This window comes from Camelus ferus, chromosome 14 (assembly GCF_009834535.1).
Source record: "Camelus ferus isolate YT-003-E chromosome 14, BCGSAC_Cfer_1.0, whole genome shotgun sequence".
NCBI lineage: Eukaryota > Metazoa > Chordata > Mammalia > Artiodactyla > Camelidae > Camelus > Camelus ferus.
Window position 1 is genome coordinate 49,932,536 of NC_045709.1, and position 20,091 is coordinate 49,952,626.

Below are 20,091 nucleotides of genomic sequence, written 5' to 3' on the forward strand. Positions count from 1 at the left end.
AGGAGCTGGAACCACATAGGAAATGTTGCCCAAAGCAGAAAGAGCAGTCAGGGTGGAGAGTGGGGGAGGCATGGTTTCTCTTCCTTCCCATTTTCCAATCACCCATCTCACCCTGCAGGCTAAACCTAATTTGAAGCTAGCTGGTAACAGAGCCCAGAAAATGTAGTTTGCAGGGATCGTTCCCCTGCTGTACAGAGAAGGGCAGGGAAATGGAGAGAAACGGACCCAAGAGCAAACAAGTAAATTACTGGCACATCACGCCACCTGTGCCTAGAGATGGTCATTAGGAGGACCTGCAGGGAAGCCATAGCTTTTCTCAGGAAGCAGTACTGTCTTTGCTCCACCACAAAAATAATTAGCCTAGTTCCCAACATATGACATCTTGCAGAAAACTAGTCTGTCTAAACTAAGAAAACAGGATGATCACAAATTAATTTAGGAAAAGTATGAACTATTTTTCATGAAATGTATGTTCTAAAAACTTTTTAAACAGCTTCTGGCCCAGTCTGAAAACAAACCTGACATGATAAAGAAGGAGCAAAATGTTTTTAAGAGAACTATTTATGAAGAACTAGTAAATCAACTCCCTTTAACTTTCAAAATATAAAAGTGAAAATATTGATCAAAACAGGAAGTTGAACTAGGTGGGGCTAAGATTCTGAAGTTAATTAAGTATGTGAGTAATGGATGATCTATAATTTTTGACCAGAGAAGTGTACCATAGCCACCAGCCACTTGAGAAAAAACTATGTTTTGACTATTATGTGTCAAAAATACAGCAATCAGTTAAAATTACAAAAACTCACTGAATTTATGAAAGGAAGCAATACGTTTTGTGACTAAACAAACTACCTAAGAACAGGATATTTTAGGAAAATGAACAGTCTTTGGATTCTATTCTTCTTGTCATATCAAGATATAGTAAACCTGTATTTGTAGATAGGACTGTGTGAAAAGACAAACTTCCAAATCTAAATGTATACAATTCAAACTGTGCAACTGTTTTGTTACTTCCTTTAGCACAAGACTGGGAAACAACTCAAACAAAGCACCACACATAATATTAATCACAATAGTTATTGACTCACATAATGTGCTAAGCAAGTCTTTCACACATATTATTTAACTTAATCCTCAAAGAATCTAATTTGACTGATGAGAAAACTCAGCCTGAAGGAGGCTAAGTGTCTTTAAAATAAAAGCATACCTACTATAATCAGTTTAGAGACATTTAGATATATCTTGATATCTGGATTAGCCAGGGACCATATTAAATAATGTATTTCAAGGAAATTTTGACATGATAAAATTGCTATTCTATATAAAAATTTCAATAGTCCTTTAGGGTTTGAGGAAATATGATTTAATTATTAAATTATTTAACCTTAGTAATAAAAACTAACCTAATAATTTATAAACTATATAGAAGTTTTCAAGGTTAAAATTCTGTAGTTCTTACATTTCTCTCTTCCAAAGTTAATACTTTATATGACTTTCTGTATCAGTTGTGGAAGCTTCCTTTGGGCTAAAATGCATCACAACAATGAGATTTTTAAATTTTTGATTTATATTCAAATATATATTACTGAATTTACATACTTCAAAGAGTATCTCACTAATAAATATTTTAGAATAATTTTTCAGGGATGAAAATTAAACTCAGGCCCTAGTATCTAATTTTTTTATTAGTAGGAAAACTTGGACATGAAATTTGTATTTTTTAAAACTAATATGAATAAAGAGGAAAAAGCATTAACTCTTACACCTACAAATTACTCACTCTTCCAAGGCTCTAAAAATAATTGTTTAAAGGAAGAGGTCAAGATATCTAAGGGAGCCAATATGTAACTTTTGTTTAAAAGAATTTCAATTGCCATGTTGACTTTTTCTGTTATGTTTGGAGTATTCAATATATTATATAAAATATATTTCACTTTAAAGTGCAATAAGGTCATATTTGTCAAGAATGCAGAATCCTGTGGCCTTTAGAAAGCCAAGATTACTGATGAGTGAAGCATTTCTTCACTCTTCAGGCTAGAGTATTTTTTTTTCTTCCAAACTGTTCTCAGCTACTAAACTTGTTTTAAAATGCTCTCAGCTACCAAGTTTGTTTTTTATATGCTCTGATACATTATTGTACAAATATGGGAAACAAACTCAAACTCTTGACTTGACCACAACATTTTCAGCAGTCTTGATGTTTCTGATAATATACATGCTTCCTGTGTTTGTAATCTTGTGAAGCATTAGTATAATATTAACCTTTTAAAAGAAACTAACAATGTCAATCATTGTCCTCTTATATACACTTCATGGTTTCTGCCTGTTACTTACTACATCAGCGCAGATGGTTTCCTTAAAAATATGTATCCTTAAAGATATAATAGAGTACAAAAAAGGTAAGTCTGATTAGAAAATTATATAATCTGAATTATAATTCAGAAAATTATAGTCCGAGGTTTGCAATTCCAAGTGGTAAAGAGCGACAAAATCTGCGATCATAAGGATGAAAGATGAAGCCATAGTCTTATATGGTCATAGACAGAAGAGATCCTTTTGAGAAATAAGCGTATCAGTCACAGAGACTAAAAATACTATGCGCGTGTTTCACTAATAAAATGGGCAAAGTCAGGATTTGCCTTAGTTCAATGTTATTCTTTGAGGGCGCTTGTGTCCTGAACTCCTGTCTAGTCAATGCTGACACCCAATCCGCCCCAATGCTCCCTCCACTCTCCTCCACGCCTCTAGCCCTCCCTCCTAACACGAATACACACACACGCCCAGCCTGGCCAGAAGATAAAGCTAAGATGGCAGCGCGGAAAGTACAGGAGCCGCTTTCAGTGGGGCTGGAAAAACAAAAGCAAAGCCCTCTCTATATATTTTCACTTTGCACTCCTTGAATAGTAAGAATCTCCCCCAACCTCCTTCCCAACACATGGGCATTCCGTAGTAGTGCGCGCTGTACTGGCGGAAGGGGACGCTTGCTCTGCACATTTCAAGAAATCCACATCTCCACCGTTTGCAGCGGTGGTTCAGGTGACCCTCGCGACTTGCCTTGGGGGACCACCCTCCCCTTCACGTCCCCTTGACAGTGGAATCACGGGTGAGTCCAAACGCCCTTTCCTTCCCGGCATGCGCCCCATTCCCTGCCACCCCAGGGGAGACTTCCAAGGTGCCCAGCTGCGAAGGCAGTAGCCGCAGCAGTTGCAGTGACCCTGGAGCGGCACAGTGCGGAGGCAGGAAGAGGAGGAGAAGAAAAAAAGCTGCACTGGCTATCAATTTAGAGTAGAGCGGCCGCTACCGCTGCCGTGGAAGGAAACGCTGCCAACCGCAAGAGAAACGCCACCCTCGGATACCTAAGAGAGCATGTGTGCGACTCTGCGCACGCCTCGTTGCGCCCCTCAATGACAGTGGGTTTCTTAGGAAATTGTCCAGTTACCAGGTTTTGTGTGTACCCAGAAGGCTCAGGAAGAGGCCTGTCTGGGACTGAAGGGTACAGTAAAGACCTAAGGGAAATTAAGGAATGGGTAAGAGGGAACTCAGAGACCAGTGCTCCAGGTCAGTCTCCACTAGAAACTCTAAAGGGGCAATGACTGCACATGCCACCACCTGTACCTGAGCTGGAAATGTTTCTCTGTGCAGGCAACATTTCTTCATTCATTCAACCAGTATCTGTTTCCCTCCTGCTTAGGTCTAGAGTCTGTGCTAGGAGCTGGGAAAATAATGGGGGAACAGACACAAGAACCATTTCATTCCTTATGGAAAAGTCTAGTGTGGTTGTGTGTGTGTGTGTGTGTGTGTGTGTGTGTGTGTGTGTGTTACCATTTGTGAAAAGCCATGTGACAAAGTAGATGTCCTAGACACTTGAAGTCCTCCCACAATCTCCTGCAGTAGCATTTTAACCATTTTTCAGAGGCTGACACTTGCCCAAAGACAGAGTCAGGATCTAAACCCTCCTCTGTTAGAGCCTTTTGGCTACCTCTCTGGCTCTTGCAACAGTCATGAGCCCATGGAGCTGCTAAGCATTCAGGCTTTAATTCCACTAGCCTTGAGCAGCCTCTATATCTGTGTCTTGGCTTTCACCCCAGGGTTGGGGATGCAGTGGGGGGAGGAGAGGTGCAAGGTCTGGGCAGTTTCTGTTCCACAGAGGTCTGTAACTGTGCTGAACCATCAGGACAGGAATTTTACCTAACTAATCTTGATGGATACTCCCATATGCAAGGTTCTACACTGAGGAAGACACAAAAATAAACAAGAAGCTCTGAAGGAGCTTAAATGATAGTTGAGGAAATAAAACAAGTATCAAACCTGTGCAACAGTGCTACTCACATGACTAAAATACTATGATTCCCCATGCCTGTCCTTTGTCCCTGTTTTTATTATCCCACTTTTACATATCACTTTAAAATCAAAATGACACACATTTATTATTCAAAGACCCAGATAAAGTGCACTCCTTCAGCACTCTCTCCTGCAAAACCTAGAATTAATTTACTTCCCCCTTCTTGTTCGTACTTCTCTAAACAGTAAATAGGGCTTGCTTTTTTTTTCCCCTCCTATAGAAGGACATTCAAAGAGGCACAGGCTTAGGAACCAGTAAGTATATATAGGCTATAGCCCTGGGATTATAAGACTTAAAAATGATTTTGTCATGAGGATGAGTTAAACAAACTCTTCAAATTGAGAGTTGGAAGGATAAAACTGTATAGGAACCTGGGTGCACTGGCACATGTATTTCTAGAACATTTACTTAGAAGTTAGTAGAATAGCCTGAAACAGGGGACTCAGCAAATATTACATTTTTATAGGTAACAGTGATAAGCTCTTTGGTAGATACGACATTTTCAGATGTTATATAGTCACAGTCACAATTACAGTTTCAGGTCACATTCAAGAAGTATCTTCAGTAATGTAAATCTAGACAGAAAAAGATAAGCCATTAAATGACCACTGTCCAGAGATAAGAGTGCACTCTTAGGGTGAGTGTGGAGTCAAAAAAAAAAATATTTAAGAAAAGTATTACTATGTGAATAGCTGAATCACTTTGCTGGACGCCAGATACTAACACAACATTGTAAATCAATTATACTTCAATTTTAAAAAAGTATTATTGCATTAAGATTTAGCTCTGATATAAATGTTGAGAACAAGAATTTAGGAAGGACTCTGACTTGTGAATACTTTCATATCTGGGAAATCTACTTTCACAGAAAAAAAATGCACTAAATCACTACCTGTCTTTTGTAAGTAAAAGCTATTTTAAACAAACCTAAATCCTAATGACAAAAATAATCCTAAATAAGATCGCCAAAGGGACTTCTAATTCGGCTGGCCTCGTCTGCCTTGGCTGAGTTCAGTCAGCACCATTCACAGTGTATCTTCCCGTTGGCAGCACACACTCTGGGGAAAGGTGGCAGGAGTGCGCAACAGATTCTCTGGCGGTGGGCACGTCGCCTTTCTTTCAGGTCCCAGTTCTCCCACCTGGAGGGAACCCAGTACCTGAAGCCGACGGGTTGTAGCTGACAGCCTCCCCAGCACTTTCCTTACTCTTCCTCAAGCTGCTGGTAAAACCCGGAGAGGTGGACTTTCCTCAGATTCCGCGCGACTCTACGGCCCCACACCCAAAGCCCTGAGGCGGAGGGAGTGGTGGCGGAGGGGGGGTGGGGAGGGAAGGGGGCCGGAGTGACTGAGCATGTGCGAGGAGTGGCGCATGCCCAGTGCGGCCGACAGCTTCCCATTGCGGGTTGCTCCGGCGGTGGCAGCGGTGGCGGCGGCGGCAGCGGCGGCACCGCCTCCTCCTCACACTCCCGGGGTGGCGGGGTTAGATGAGCGGCCCCAGTAGCGGCGAGGGCGGTGCGGGAGGGAGGAGGAGGAGAAGGAGGAGGAGGTCGCTGTCTTTGTAGTCTCCCTGGTGCGGGAGCGAGAGGCCGCCGCTGGAGCCGTTGTCGTTGGAAAAGGGCTGTGTGCGCGCGCGTGTCTGCCTGCCCGGCCCTCGGGGACGAGGCGACGGTGGCGGCAGCGGCGAGGATGATGATGTGCGCTGCGACTGCCTCTCCCGCCGCCGCCTCCTCGGGGCCCGGCGGGGACGGATTCTTCCCAGCCGCCACCGTCTCTTCCTCCCCGGCGCCGGGGGCGCTGTTCATGCCGGTTCCCGAGGGCTCCTTGGCGGCCGCGGGGCTGGGGCTGGGGCTGCCGGCCGCGGACTCCCGGGGTCACTACCAGCTGCTGCTGTCAGGCCGGGCCCTGGCTGACCGCTACCGGAGGATTTACACAGCTGCGCTCAGTGACAGGGACCAGGGGGGCAGCAGCGCTGGACACCCGGCCTCCAGGTGCGTCTCCGAGTGCCTTTCCTTGCGCCACATGCCGCATGTGCCTGTGTGTGTGTGTGTGTGTGTGTGTGTGTGTGTGTCTTCGTATTTATTGAGCTGTCTTTAAGTAAGCGCTTGATGCTGGATGGTAGAAGCACTTATTGAGACAGGAGGGTGCGGTGGCAGCAGTTTCTGCTTTAAGTGTGTGTGACTGTCTTTGTAGGGGGCAAGAGAAGGTGGGAGGGGAGCCTGTGATGCTAGAAAAGGTGATGGTGCGGGTCGGTTATGACACGTGTATGCGTATTGTTGAAGAAAGAGGAGGGATGAGTAGAGGGTAGCGCACGAAGAGAATTTGCAAGAGTGGTGAGGGAAGTGGCGTTTCCAGTGTTTCTGCCGCAATGGTATTTGCACGTATTTCTCATTCCCCTCCTCCCACCCCCATGACATTCCATCCTCACCTTTCCGCCTCCCTTAAAAAAATTTGCCTTTCACAAAGAGGAGCAATGGTATCGGTTAAGGATAATATCATATATATAGGATGAGTTTTAGATAATCAGGCTGTAGAATAAGGCGTGGGGTTTCAATTTAAAAGATTTATGCGAAGGGGATGCAGATGGAGGTTTATGTGGATGTGAAAGGTGTCTGATACAGATTTTTAGAGCTGTACTTTTGGTCCTCTAGAGATGTGGTTGCAGCTGCTCTTGTGTTCTGTTGTCCTACCGGCCATTTCCCTTCATCTTCTGTTGTATTTCCTCTGTCATTTTACTGCTTTAGAGTAGAGGGGGTTTTGTGGGGAAAGGGGGAAAGCTGAAGAACTTCAAAATGTGACAGCTGGTATAGCAATCAACTGCCACCAACTAGAAAATCTGAGTAGCGCCTAGATTCTTCCTAGGCTTGATGCACCTTCAGCTTCCTTAATGTAGATATTAAGTCACTTTCATTTTCTTTTTCTTAAAATGTGGGTGTCTTTTTTGCTAATGGCTCTCCTATTGTTTTCCTTACCATGCCCCTACATGCCACATACCCTGAAGGATGGTGACAGACTTGTTTCACCAGCTTGGCTTTGACAGTGGTAATTGGGAGTTGGCTTCATCTTTTTTTCTTACACCTTCTTGCAATACGTAGGGAAAGCATAGTAGGATTTTTTCAAATAAGTTACAGAGTTTAATGTATTTATTGAATGTGCAGTTTGTTTGATAATAAACAGCTGCCATTTTCTCTCACTATGAAAGGGGCTAGGCTGCAAGTTGGGTATTTGTGGTTGACCAGTGTGTATTGTGGCTCTTATCCATTGAAGAGTTGTGAAGATGGAGCTTTCTTTACACTTTTTCTGGGTAAACCACTCTTCTCATTATAAAATTGTTTACAGGGTTGGGACTTGAGTAGTTTTATCATATTGATATAAATGTGTGACTACCTTTTGCTGTCTAAGCCAAAGGCCACAATGGCACACGTCTGTTCCTTGCTAATGTTTTTGAAAATAGCACAAAAACCTCAATCGACAGTTTGCTCTAATAATTAGGTATAATTCTGAGGTGTGAGTCTAAATTATGGCACTGTAGGTACATCTTTACAAACCCCTACAGACCCCTCTCAAAGAATTAGAGTTTATTTTGTATGTTGTTTCCAGACTTGAGCAATAATTTGTGACTAGTGTATTCCTATTTTAACTTTCTACTTGTGTAATAATATAATTTCTATGTATTTAGAACTGTATAAGCAGTTTTAGAAAATTAATATAGATTAACTACATATGTAAAATCTATGAGTGATTTTTACAGTTTTTGTTCCAGTTTTGTACAAGCTGTCAAGTAAAATTAATGAAGAATTAGTTCAAGTACTATATTTCAAGAAGTAATAGTGAAAACCAGCCTTATGTTGTATAATATTGCTTTCTGGTGCTTGTTCAGAACATTATTGTTTATTATAGTTCACATTATTTTTTCTAAGTCTTGGCCTACAACTATTCTTTATTGAGGATTTGCTTAAGAATTCAGTCACAATTCTTATTAAATATGAATGGGGAGAGTGGAGCTGGGATTTAGGTTCTGAATGAATGATAAAATTACTTGTATAGGGGCATTAGTTAGAGAAGATGAAATCTTTCAGAGACAGAGAATGGAGCAAGAATAAAGGATGAAGTTCTAGTGAGAATCAAGTTTAAACAAGTGACAGAAAGGAGACAGTGAAGGAAGCCAAAAAAAGAGATAAAAAAATTTAGAAGAGAATCGTGGGACAGTAGCAGTGCTGGTTCTAAGAAAGTGAATTGAAAGTCCTCAGGAGGGTTATGTGCTGAAGCAAATGAGAGCACTTTTCAGGTCACTGACTTTTGAGGAAGTGGTCAAGACGTCTATGGAAGAGAGATATGATGAGGAGTCAGTGGGATATTTGGGGGGTAATGGGGAGATTTAGGGTTGAGGGAAAGATATTTGAGTATGAGAGGGTGGGAGGGAAACATTCAGTAAGCAGAGAAGGAGAAATCCAAGAAGTGAGAGAGGGGATATTTGATGGATAGAAGTCTAAGGGAGATCTCAGGGACAGATTTAACATGACATGTGGAAAAGTTAGCCATTAAAAATAATTAGGGGCTAGTCATCTTTTAGCATAGAAGAGGAGGAGGTGTATTTATAAAGACTAGGAGTTTATTAAAAACTATATCCTATTCATTTTGATGATCCCAATGTCTAGCACAATTTTTGACATCTGTTCTGTAAACATCAAGTGCCTACTGTGTGCCAGGTGCCGTTTTAGGTGCTGAATATGTAGCAGTGATCAAGACAGACAAAGTCTGTACTCTCTTTGGAACTTCTACTCTAGTGGAGAGAAATAAGCAACTGAAAATTTCAAGCAGTATAAGTAACTATGAAGGAAATAAGAGTTGGGAGGGGTATTTAGGTAGGGTGTTCAGGACAGGTCTCTTTGAAAGTTGACATTTAAGTTGAGTTATAATGATTGGAAGGCAGATCTAGAGGAGTAGTGTTTGAGGAAAATAAAGAATCTCTGAGGCAGAAACAAACTTGTGTTCAAGAAACCAAAACAAGGCGAGTATCAGTCAGTGTTGAATAAATTAATACTGTGGATTATGTTTAAGGTGTAGGTAGAAAAGTTGAGGGATAGAAGCCTAGTGGTGTCAGTGAGTTTGAGGCATTCTAGTGATTCCGAAGGGAGACTGGTTTTAAATCCTGGCTTTGCCACTTTTTAGCTGTGTGGACTTGGGTACATTATGTAACTTCTATGCCTCAGTTTTTTGTTTAAAAAAATTTTTGAGATATAATTGGCATATAATATTTTATTAGTTTTAGGTGTACAACACAATCATTCCATGTTTTGAGAAATAATTATCACTTTAAGTCATGTGAACATCCATCACCACACTTAGTTGCAGTTTTTTTTTCTTGAGGTGAGAACTTTTAAGATTTATTCTTTTAATAACTTTCAAGTATACAATCCAGTATTATTAACTGTAGTCACCATGCTGCACATTTCCCCATGACTGATTGACTTTATAACTGAAAGTTTTTATTTGTACCTTTTGATTACCTTCACCCATTTTGCCCATCTCCCACCCTCTGCCTCTGGCAACTGTCAGTGAGTTCTCAGTATCTGTGAGTTCAGTTTTTGTGTTTTGTTTTTAGATTTCACTTATAAGTGAGATTATGTGATATTTGTATTTTTCTATCTAACTTATTTCACTTAGCATAATACCCTTAAAATCCATTCCTGGTGTCACAAATGGCAAGATTTCCCCTCTTTTTAAGGATGAGTAATGTCCCATTTTTAAAAATATATACTATACTATATCATCAGTGGACATTTATGTTGTTTCTTGGCTATTGTAAACAATATTGCAGTGAATATTGGGGTGGAGATAATCTTTTCAGGTGTTTCCGCATGTTAACTTTTCAACTTAGTGTTTTCATTTTCTTTGGGTACATTCTCAGAAGTGAAATTGCTGGATCATATGGTAGTTCTATTTTTAATTTTCTGAGGAACTTCCATATTGTTTACATAGTGGCTTCACCAATTTACATTCCCAGCAACAGTGCGCAACGGTTCCCTTTCCTCCACATCCTCACCAATACTTTTTATTTCTTGTCTTTTTGATAATAGCCATTCTAACAGTGTGAAGTGATTTTTCATTGTAATTTTGATTTGCATTATCCTGACAATTAGTGATGTTGAGCATCTTTTCATGTACATGTTGGCCATTAATATCTCTGTTTTGGAAAAAAATGTTTACTCACATCCTCTTTCCACTTTTTTAATCAGACTTTTTTTTGCTATTGAGGTGTATGAGTTATATATTATATATAATATATATTTTGGATATTAATCTTTTATCAATATATGATTTGCAAGTATTTACTCCCATTTGGTAGGTTGCCTTTTCGTGTTTGTTGATGGTTTCCTTTGCTGTGCAGAAGCTTTTTTAGTTTGATGTAGTCCCACTTGTTTATTTTTGTTTTTGTTTATGCCTCAGGTTTCTTCTATGTATAATGGGAATAATAATACTGAGGACTGTTTTGTAGATTAAATGAATTCCTATATGTAAAGTGCGTGGCACATTAAGTGCTAATATTAATTAATTATTTCTGTAGAGAGTGAGGGGGCAGGTGGAGTTTGGGGACTAAAAGAACGCAGAGATCATGTCTTACTCTTTTATGTTTGCTCTTAATGACTGTGTTGAATGTGGGAATAACTTTAATTTATTCATTGAATAAATATATTTTTATATGAATGAATCAGTTAAAGTTGGCACATTTACTTGAGGAAAGGGCTTATAAGGAAATGAATAAAGGAATGTTTGGTCAGTTCTGAGTGTGAATGGCAGTATAGCATTGATTGCATTGGGGAAGAACCATAGTACAGTGGCTAAATCTGCTCGGAGTCAGACTGCCTTAGTTCAAATTTCAGTTCTGCCTTTTTCTATCTGTCTTAAATCGGGCAAGTTAATTAGCATTTCTAGGTCTGTTTCTTTACTTGTAACCTTATAAGGTTATTGAAAGGACAGTGTGCCTGAACATGGTAAGTGCTCATTAAATGTTAGCTGCTCTTGTTGTTGGTCATGATATTAATACTATTTTTAAGATCACATATTTAAAATTCCAATCAGCATGATATTGTAAGTTTTTCCACTCAAAAGAGAAATGGGAAAAACTGCTAGTTGATTCAAGGTTGAAGTGTGCCTGGAGGTCAAAGAAAAAAAGAAAGTGAAGGTTTTTGGTGACAATGATTGACCATATGGTAAAAAGGAAAGTGATGCCAGGAGGGAACTGATAGACTGTAAGATAAAGACAGACGGGTATCTGGGTTGAAGTGGAAGAAGAACAGCGTTAGTGGAAACAATGGAGGAGTTTGTGGTTAAAATGGGAAATTACTTTCCTTCTCTAAGCTAAACTCATTTAGTTCCTTCAGCTGCTTTATCTTTCTTGTTAGAAATGCTATTTGAGCCCATCCTTCAGATGCATGGGATTTCGGCTATAAGAGGTTAAGTAGTCTATTAATCCAACAAAGATTCTGGGATTAATAATTGGTGCTAACCACGGGCCCTGTAAAGATTTATAAGACATTTTCTACCTTGAGTTTGTTGTCTGGATTAGGGTGAAAGGTACAAAGGCAGCTACTTACAACAGTGTTAGATGAAATGACCAAGAAAGCATAGCCTGTTACGAAAAAGGGATGGCATTGTGAGCTAGGTGCAAAAGTATGAGCAGGAGGTGAGAAAGCACAGTTTGTGTGTGGATAATGGTAAGAATTCCATCAGAGCTACAGTATAGGTGTTAACAAGGGACACTGATGGGAATTCATTCTGTCAATGGAGGCGTTGGTTAGAGGGTAGGGCAGCTTGAACTGCCAGATAAGAGTTAGATTTTATTCAGTGGACACAGATGGTTTTGACCTATGAAGAGACATTATTGTAGGAGTGTTTTAGGAAGTGATGTGGATTGAATTAGTTTATGTATGTCTGTATTTATGGATAGGTAGTAATTTGCTTCATATAGCTGTTACATCTGTGGAATCCTGTATAGATACATGTTAAGGCAAAAACTGTTCTTTTGGCATATTTGTAGGTAGAAATATGAAATGAATTAGCTTCCTAGCTTAAGAGGAAATCTTGCCTTTGGGCTTAAAAAGAAAATAGAAATGTTAATTTAAAAATGGTTTTCCATTTTAAGATATTTCTTTAAAAAATCAACAGTATTAGAATAGTCTCATTTTTTTATTCAAAAATATATTAAATATTCTGGTTTTGGGGGAGTGGTCAGATTAATTGAGGTTTAATTTACATATAATATAATTCACTCTTTTTAAGTGTCCATTTGAAGAGTCTTAGAACCATCACCACAGTCAAGTATAGAACATTTCCATTACTCTAAAAAATTTCTTTAGTTAACTCCCTTTTCCTACCTGAAGCCCTTGGCCACCGCAGACCAGCTTTCTCTCACTAATATTTTACCTTTTCTAGAATGTCCTATATATCAAGCTCCTTAAGAGCAGGACTCCAGATATTGTTCCTCTCTATGTCATCTATCCCTGTGTTTCCTATAAATGGAAATTAGGCTTTGAAGCTTCAGAAGGTTTCAGTTAAATATTTCTGGAAAGAACATTTTGTATATAATGCTGAGTACTGCATATTGCATCTCATCCAGAGGTTTTCAGTTTGTCTCATTGTTTAATAATACTCATTCAAATTACTTGGGTAAGATGGTATCCACTAGATCTCTTCTCTGTAAATGTATGCTTTTTCCATCTGCAATAAGCAGGTAATCATGGGTAGTAACTTCAGCACACTGTGAATATCTTCCACCTAATGGTTTTATTATCCTTTGATATTCCTTGACTGAGTCAATAATTTCATTAGGGGCTTCAAAATGATGATTTTTTTTTATAATTCTGTTATTACAGAGTTTATTAGCTCACGCTCTTCTGCAAAGAAGAGTTTTCCTCCATCAACTGATGGTGAACTTAGTTCCTCCTAAGAAAGCAGGGTAAATGATTCATTCTCTCTCCTTATGAGACAAATTGGTGTAATAGTCCGACAGTGGTGTGGCGGGTGCCATGGTTCACCACCACTTGTTCAGGTACAAGTTCCCCTAGCTATTGGGAATACTGGCAGCTAAAACTGATAGCAGCTGAATCCTTCTCCAGGCATTGCTCTGAGCCAACAGAGCTACTTCCTTCAAAGTCATGCCTCTTTTCTTCGGGGTCACCCTGCATCCAATGCCTGTTCTATGAGGGGAATGTAAATGCCTGGCCTTTTGCCCTAAGGCAAGACAACTTTGAAGATCCATCCCCTCTCCAAAGCTCCCCAGAGGATTGGCTAAGGCCTTCCTGTGACTGGGTTTCAATTCAACTCCTTCCTCTGTTTAGTCTCACTTCCTTTACTTTCCCACAGCTGTTGATTTGGAGGGCATTCCTCAATACTTCGGGTGTGAAAATCTCCATTTCAGTCTGTTTCCTTGGGAATCTTACCCAAGACAGTTGTGGTGCCACAGTGGTCTGAGGAAGTAGACTTTAAAATGGGATTTTGGAGCTGGATTATCTGCTGGCTGGCTGGCAATGAGAACCCTACTACTGGTTGTAGGTGGAGCATTGATACTGATAACCCTTGTCATGCATGGCAGCTGTGCACCTGTTAAAACTTTCATTGGTGGTGAATTGGAATGAGATTCCTGTAGAAGACAATGTATTGGTGGGTACAATATCTTAGGCTTTTGAGAGGTTTAGGGAAGTTACTGTTTATAAGAACAGTGTAATCAGATGGCTGCTTGGTGAGCAACAGTTGATTGGAGAAGGACAGTAAAAGGCTGAAGATAATCGGGGACAAAATGAAAAAGTTAGGTAATTTCTTTCTTTGGTTTCATGTAAAGAAACTCATCTTCTGCAGTAGGAGGAAAACAAAAACTAAAGATTAGGCCCATGATTTAATTTCAAGGGTGGCAGAGCTCCAAGGTGGGTTGATTTCTCAGCAGGTCTGCTAGGCCAGTGCCTGTGCTGTTTAGGAAGCAATGGAACCTGGGCTCTTAAGATGGGGACATCTGGGTTGATGACCTAGAAAACCTTGAAATCCCAAATTTCCCTGAATCCTCTGGGCCTATAGAATTGGCCTTCTCCTGGCTATCAGGTAGTTGCTTGAAGATTATACTGCCCTTACTACTCCCATGTCCTCTCCTCTCTTCCGCTGTCTGTCACCAAACCAATAACTAGAGCTAAGTCACAGCAAAACCTACTGGGAGGTGCTAGGCATGATGAGGGAGGAAAGGGACTGCGGTGCACATGGGTACACATACACCCACTGATACACACACACGCAGAGTGATTCCCAAATTCTGCACTGAGACACCCCCAGACACCCCAGCAGATACACAAGAATACCATAGGATATTTCAGAATTTCAAAGGGAACACAGAAATGTCTGTCAGACCACTAACTTGAGGTAGTTCGCAGTTTTGACATTAGGTCATGCTGCATTCCTTTTGATGTCTTATCTTTTTGAAGTTGGATTTTTGGTAGTTGCTGTGATACAAATAAAGCACTGCACAAAAATCAGTGAGGAGCAGAAAAAGAGGCTGGCAGGTTTAATCTGCATAAGTTTGAGAAGTTGTGCAGTACCCAGCAGATGCACATGTCCTATTATTAATTAATTATAGTCATTTAAGAATGAAATGCAAGTATTTTTCTTTCAATTTGTGTGTATTTTTTTTTCAAATGGCTACTGAGTTGTTAGAATATAAATTCTTGTTAATTATTTGGATCTAACTACTTAATAAACACTACTGTTAGGTATTCCTTTTGGCCTGTAAGTGTTGAGGAAAAAGTACTGATAATGATTGTGCAAGGGCCCAGTAGTATACTTGTATTTATCAGTCCTGATGCAGCAGCTGAGCTGCTGAATGAGTGGTCTGACAGTAGCAGAGACTAACCATCCTTCAAGAAAACCAGCCAGTCCTTATGCCCTGGAAAGGACTGTGATTCATTTTTGATTCGGTTTGAGGCATATTCTGAATATGAGTTTCCCTTTCCAATTTGCAGGGGTTCAATCAGTGCCACTATCTGGGGGCTTACAGAGTGATCCATCAGCACAGGGTGCCGTATAATGTCATTTTGGAGTAAAGGGCCTACTTTAGAGCAGATGGATTCCATAGATCCATTTGTCCTGGGCCACACTGCCCAGAAACTGCTGGCACTCTTTTGATGGCACAACTGATGATGATACCCTGGATTTTGGACATGATACCCTCTAAGGTTGAGGTCCTATCCTCCAGTGTTCCCAGTAGGAAGAATACACAGAAGTTGAAATGGCTACACTTAGCTCCACTGTTAGTGATCCTCTGGTGATCCCTTCCCTGTAGCTCTGAGCACTGGGGGTTAAGGTCCTGGTTCCCAGAAGGGAAGCATTTTCAACAGAAACACTATAGGCATTCTTTTACACTTTGAGACACAGCTACTGCTGGGATTTGGTGCTCCTTTTTCAAGGAAAGCCGTCACCATTTTGACAGAGCTAATGTATCTGATCATCTGGAGGAGCTGGGGCTGTGGTTATGCAACGGAACATGGGCTTTGGCACACAGGTAATCTACTGGGTGTCTGTTGGTACTTCCTTTTCCAGCTTTAATGGTAAATGAACATGAGAAAGGCCTGATGACCACCTCACAAGATCAGCCATCTGGACCAGCCGAAATTCTAGCCAGAGATGAAGGGAATCTAGAATGACTAGAAGACAAGAGGTAGCGACTACGAGTTTTGGCCTTGAAACCGTCTGAAACCAGTGGCAGAGGCTGTAGTTTGTCCTATTTTACTCCCTTGGAAAGCTTCTCCAGGAAACAAGCTAACCAGAATTCTGCAGGAACATTATCCAGAATTTATTTGAAACAAGTCAATCCTAATAGTATAATAGGTAGATTATAGTGAATGCTGTGGATTAATTTTAATAGTTGTTTTATATATTCTCTGGCATGTTCTATATAATCATATCATCATTCTTTATGATCTCCAGATATCCCTGTGCTGCTCCCACTTTTATTCCAATGACAAGAACCTTTCTACTTCTGTTAGTGCTGAATAGAAGAGTGAAGATTGCGTCCTTCCTTGTTTCTAATCTAGAGGGAAACAATTATAAATTAGTCTTTCAGTCTTTCATTGTTAAATATGATGTTAGCTATAGATGGTTTGGTGGCTTTTGCCAATTTGAGGAAGTTTTTTACTTTTCCTATTTTGCTGATAGTTTTTTATCATAAATATCTATTGAATTTTGTTAAATGCTTTTTCTGCATTTATTGAAGTGATCACATATTAAGAGAATAAAAGGAAAATTAAATTGATTAATTTTTCAATGTTGAATCTGCCTTGCATTCCTGGGGTAAAACTTTGTCATATGTGCTATTATTTTGTTAAGAATTTTTGAGTTTATATTCATGAAGGATATTGATCTGTAATCTTTTTTTTTTTTTTTTTGGTAATGTCTTTGTCATGTTTTAGTCTTACAGTTATCCTTGTCTCATAAAATAAGTTGATTATAGTTGTTGTTATTTCTTATGTGAATTTTGGTAACTTGTATTTTTTTGGACAGATTTGTCCTTTCATCTGAATTGTTGACATTTTTGGCATAAAGTTGTTCATAGTATTCTTTTATTATCCTTTAATGTCTCTGGGGTCTGTGATGATAATTCCTTTTTCATTCCTCATGTTGGGGTTTTCTCTTTTTTCCTTGATTAGCTAGAAGTTTGTTGTTTTTGTTTATAAGTTCAAAAAACCAACTTTTGGTGGTGGTGATTTTCTCTATTATTGGTTTGTTTTCTATTTTATTGACTTTCCTCTCATAATTTACTTCTTACTTTTTAACTTTGCTCTGTTTTTTAGTTACTTAAGATGGAATCTTAGGTTATTGATTTTGGATTTTTCTTCTCTTCTGAAGTAAGTATTTAAAGTAATAGATTTTCATCTAAGTACTTCTTCAGTTGCATCCCACAAATTTTGATATTGTACATATTCTTTGTCATTTGGTTTAAAATATTTTCGAATTTTCTTTATAATTTCACCTTTGCTCATGATTTAGACTTATTTTATTTAACTTTCAGATATTTGATGTTTTCTTATATATTATTTTTATTACTTTGCAGTGGACATCTTGTATAATTTCAGCCTTCCAAAATTTATTGAAATATGTGTTTTCTCCCAGGGTATGTTCTGCCTTGGTGGTTATACCATGTGCACTTGAAAAGAATATGTGTTCTGTCATTTTTGCATGTAGAGTTCTGTTAATGTCATAAAGTTGATCATGTTGTTTGGCTCTTTTATGTCTATGCTCATCTTTTATTTCATTCTGTCAGTTACTGAGAAGAGGTATTAAAAATATCCCACTCTACTGTGAATTTGTCTCTGTTTCGTTAATTTTGTCAGTTTTTGCTTCATGTACTTTGGGTCTCTGCTATTAGGTACATATACATTTATAATTGTTAAAACTGCCTGATGAATTCTTCCTTTATTTCATTATGATACTGTTTCTTTATCTCCAGTAGTACTCTTTGTCTCGAACTTACTTTATCTGATATTAAAATAGCCTGTTCAGACTACTTAGGCTTACTGTTTGCATGGTAAATTTTTTTTTATCCATTTACTTTTGACCTGTCTGTGTTTTTATATTTAAAGTTTCTCTCCTTTGGGCCGTACATGTAATGTGGGATTTTGCTTTTTTTTTTTTAATCCACTCTGTTTATTTGGAGAATTTAGACCATTAATATTTAACATAATTAATTATTGATGTAGTTGACTTTGGGTCTGCCATTTTATTGTCTTTGTTTCCCTCTTTGATTTTCATTCCTCTGTTAACTCCTTTTCTACTGTCTGTTGGATTATCTAGTAAGAATTTAATAATTCTTTAGTATTCCATTTTAATATCTGTTGGTCTTTTTGGCTATATCTCTTTGTATTAATTTTTAACACCCTAGAGATTACAATATGGATAGATACATGATAGAAAGATACCTAACCTTTCACAACCTACTTAGAATTACTTTTGTACTGCTTCACTTAAAATAGAGAAACATTACAACCACACTCCTTTTTCCCCCTCTGCCACACCCCACTCCCTCCTTTATATTACAGTTGAGTTATGGCTGCATACTTTGAAAACCTCACCATACAATATTATAATTTCTGCCGTCGACAGTCATACATGTTTTAAAGAACTTAAAGGAAAAAGTAGTATTTTATATTTATCTGTGTATTTACAGTCTCTGTTGTTATTCCTTTATTCCTGAAGATGCTACATTTCCTTTCAGCCTAAGTACTTTAGCATTTCTTGTAGAGTAATATACTGAGGATAAACTCTCTTTGTTTTTCTTCATCTGAGAATGTTTTTATTTTGCTTTCATTTCTAAGGGATATTTTAGATATCTTTTAGCAGTCTGTGAACATAGAATTCTGAGTAAAAACTTGTTTCCTTTTAGAATTTTGTGATGTTCCACTGTTTTTCCACTGTTAAGATTTCTGATGAGAAACCTTTGGTAATTCAAATTTTATTTCCCTTTATGTGCTATGTCATTTTTCTTTATCTACTTTCAAGAATTTTTTCTTTGCTTTTGGTTTTCAGTAGTTTGATTTGATGTATCTAGTCATTATTTTCTTTGAGTTTCTCCTCTTTGGAGAATGCTCAGCTTCTCGAATCTGTAAATTTGTCTTTCACCAAATTTGGGATGCTTTTTGCCACTGTTAAAATATTCTGCTCTAGTTTATTTCTTTTTTCTTTCCTAGATTCCAGTGACAATTATGATAAAACTTTTGAAATTGTCCCACAAGTCTCCAACTATTTCATTTTTTCTTTTGTCTATTTTTTTCCTCTTTGTTCTTCAGATCAGATAATTTTTATTGATCCATTTTCAAGTTCACAGAGACTCTTTTCTATTTTGCCTCCATTCTCTTGTTGAGCCCATCCAAGTGAATTTTATTTTGCATACTGCATTGTTTGATTTTTAAACTTACATTTGGCTCATTTTAAAAATAATTTCTTTGTCTTCTGAGAACTTTTTCCTGTTCAATTCAAGTGTGTTTGCCTTTACTTGATGGAGTATATTTATAATAACTGCTTTAAAAGAACTGTTGGATAATTGTAACATGTGGATCATCTCGAGGTTGGCTCCTATTAATTGTTTCTTCCCTTGAAATTTATCACATACTCGTTTTACGTTGTGGGAATTTTGGATTGTATGTTGGAATCTGTGAATGTTTGTTTTGTAAGCTCTGGGGCATACTAAAATTCTCTGGAGAATGTTGATTGTTGTTGTTCCTTTTAGCAGACTGTCAACTCATTTAGGTTCAGATGGCAAATTTGGTCTTGTCTTTTGTGAATGGTGGTTTTCAATTCTCAGAGCCTTTGCAATGTTGGTATGTGTCTGTCTCATACCTGTGCAGCTCCTGAGCAAGCCCAATACTTTAGTGGGTTTATAGGCAGGATGAGGGGATCCCTTTCTCCATTTTTCTCTTTTCCAGTGTTTTCTCTACATTCTCCAACATGCAGGAGCTGTTTTTCCCAGTTCCTGTGGCCAGAGAGATTCAGTTTATCTTGGAGCTTTAACGACTGTGTTGTTGCTTTCTGTATGTAGTGATGGCTTCCTGGCCTTAGAGAAAGCTGTTTGAGAAAGGAGAAAAAAATAACTGAGCTAGGAAGCTCACTCTCCTGTGGGTCGCTTTTCCAAGTTTGACTCCCCTCAGCAATCTGCTTTTGTTTGGTTTTCAGAGTCCTCGAATAATTTTTTCTTTCTTTTTCTTTTTTGTATTTTCCCCA

At 38.8% G+C, this 20,091-nt stretch overlaps 1 protein-coding gene across 7 annotated transcripts in view; it reads left to right on the plus strand.

The window, feature by feature from the left end:
- Positions 1-5,747: 5,747 nt before the first annotated feature.
- Positions 5,748-20,091, plus strand: part of MYCBP2 (MYC binding protein 2) — a 226,062-nt gene continuing 211,718 nt past the window's right edge. For 3 of the 7 annotated variants that reach the window (XM_032496837.1, XM_032496841.1, XM_032496840.1), the window contains exon 1: positions 5,751-6,329. In XM_032496837.1, the coding sequence (XP_032352728.1) occupies positions 6,028-6,329 (302 nt within the window). In that variant the 5' untranslated portion in view covers positions 5,751-6,027. Of the gene's footprint in view, positions 6,330-20,091 lie in introns of all 7 variants that reach the window. The other 4 variants (XM_032496838.1, XM_032496839.1, XM_032496843.1 and 1 more) reach the window with 2 other exon arrangements.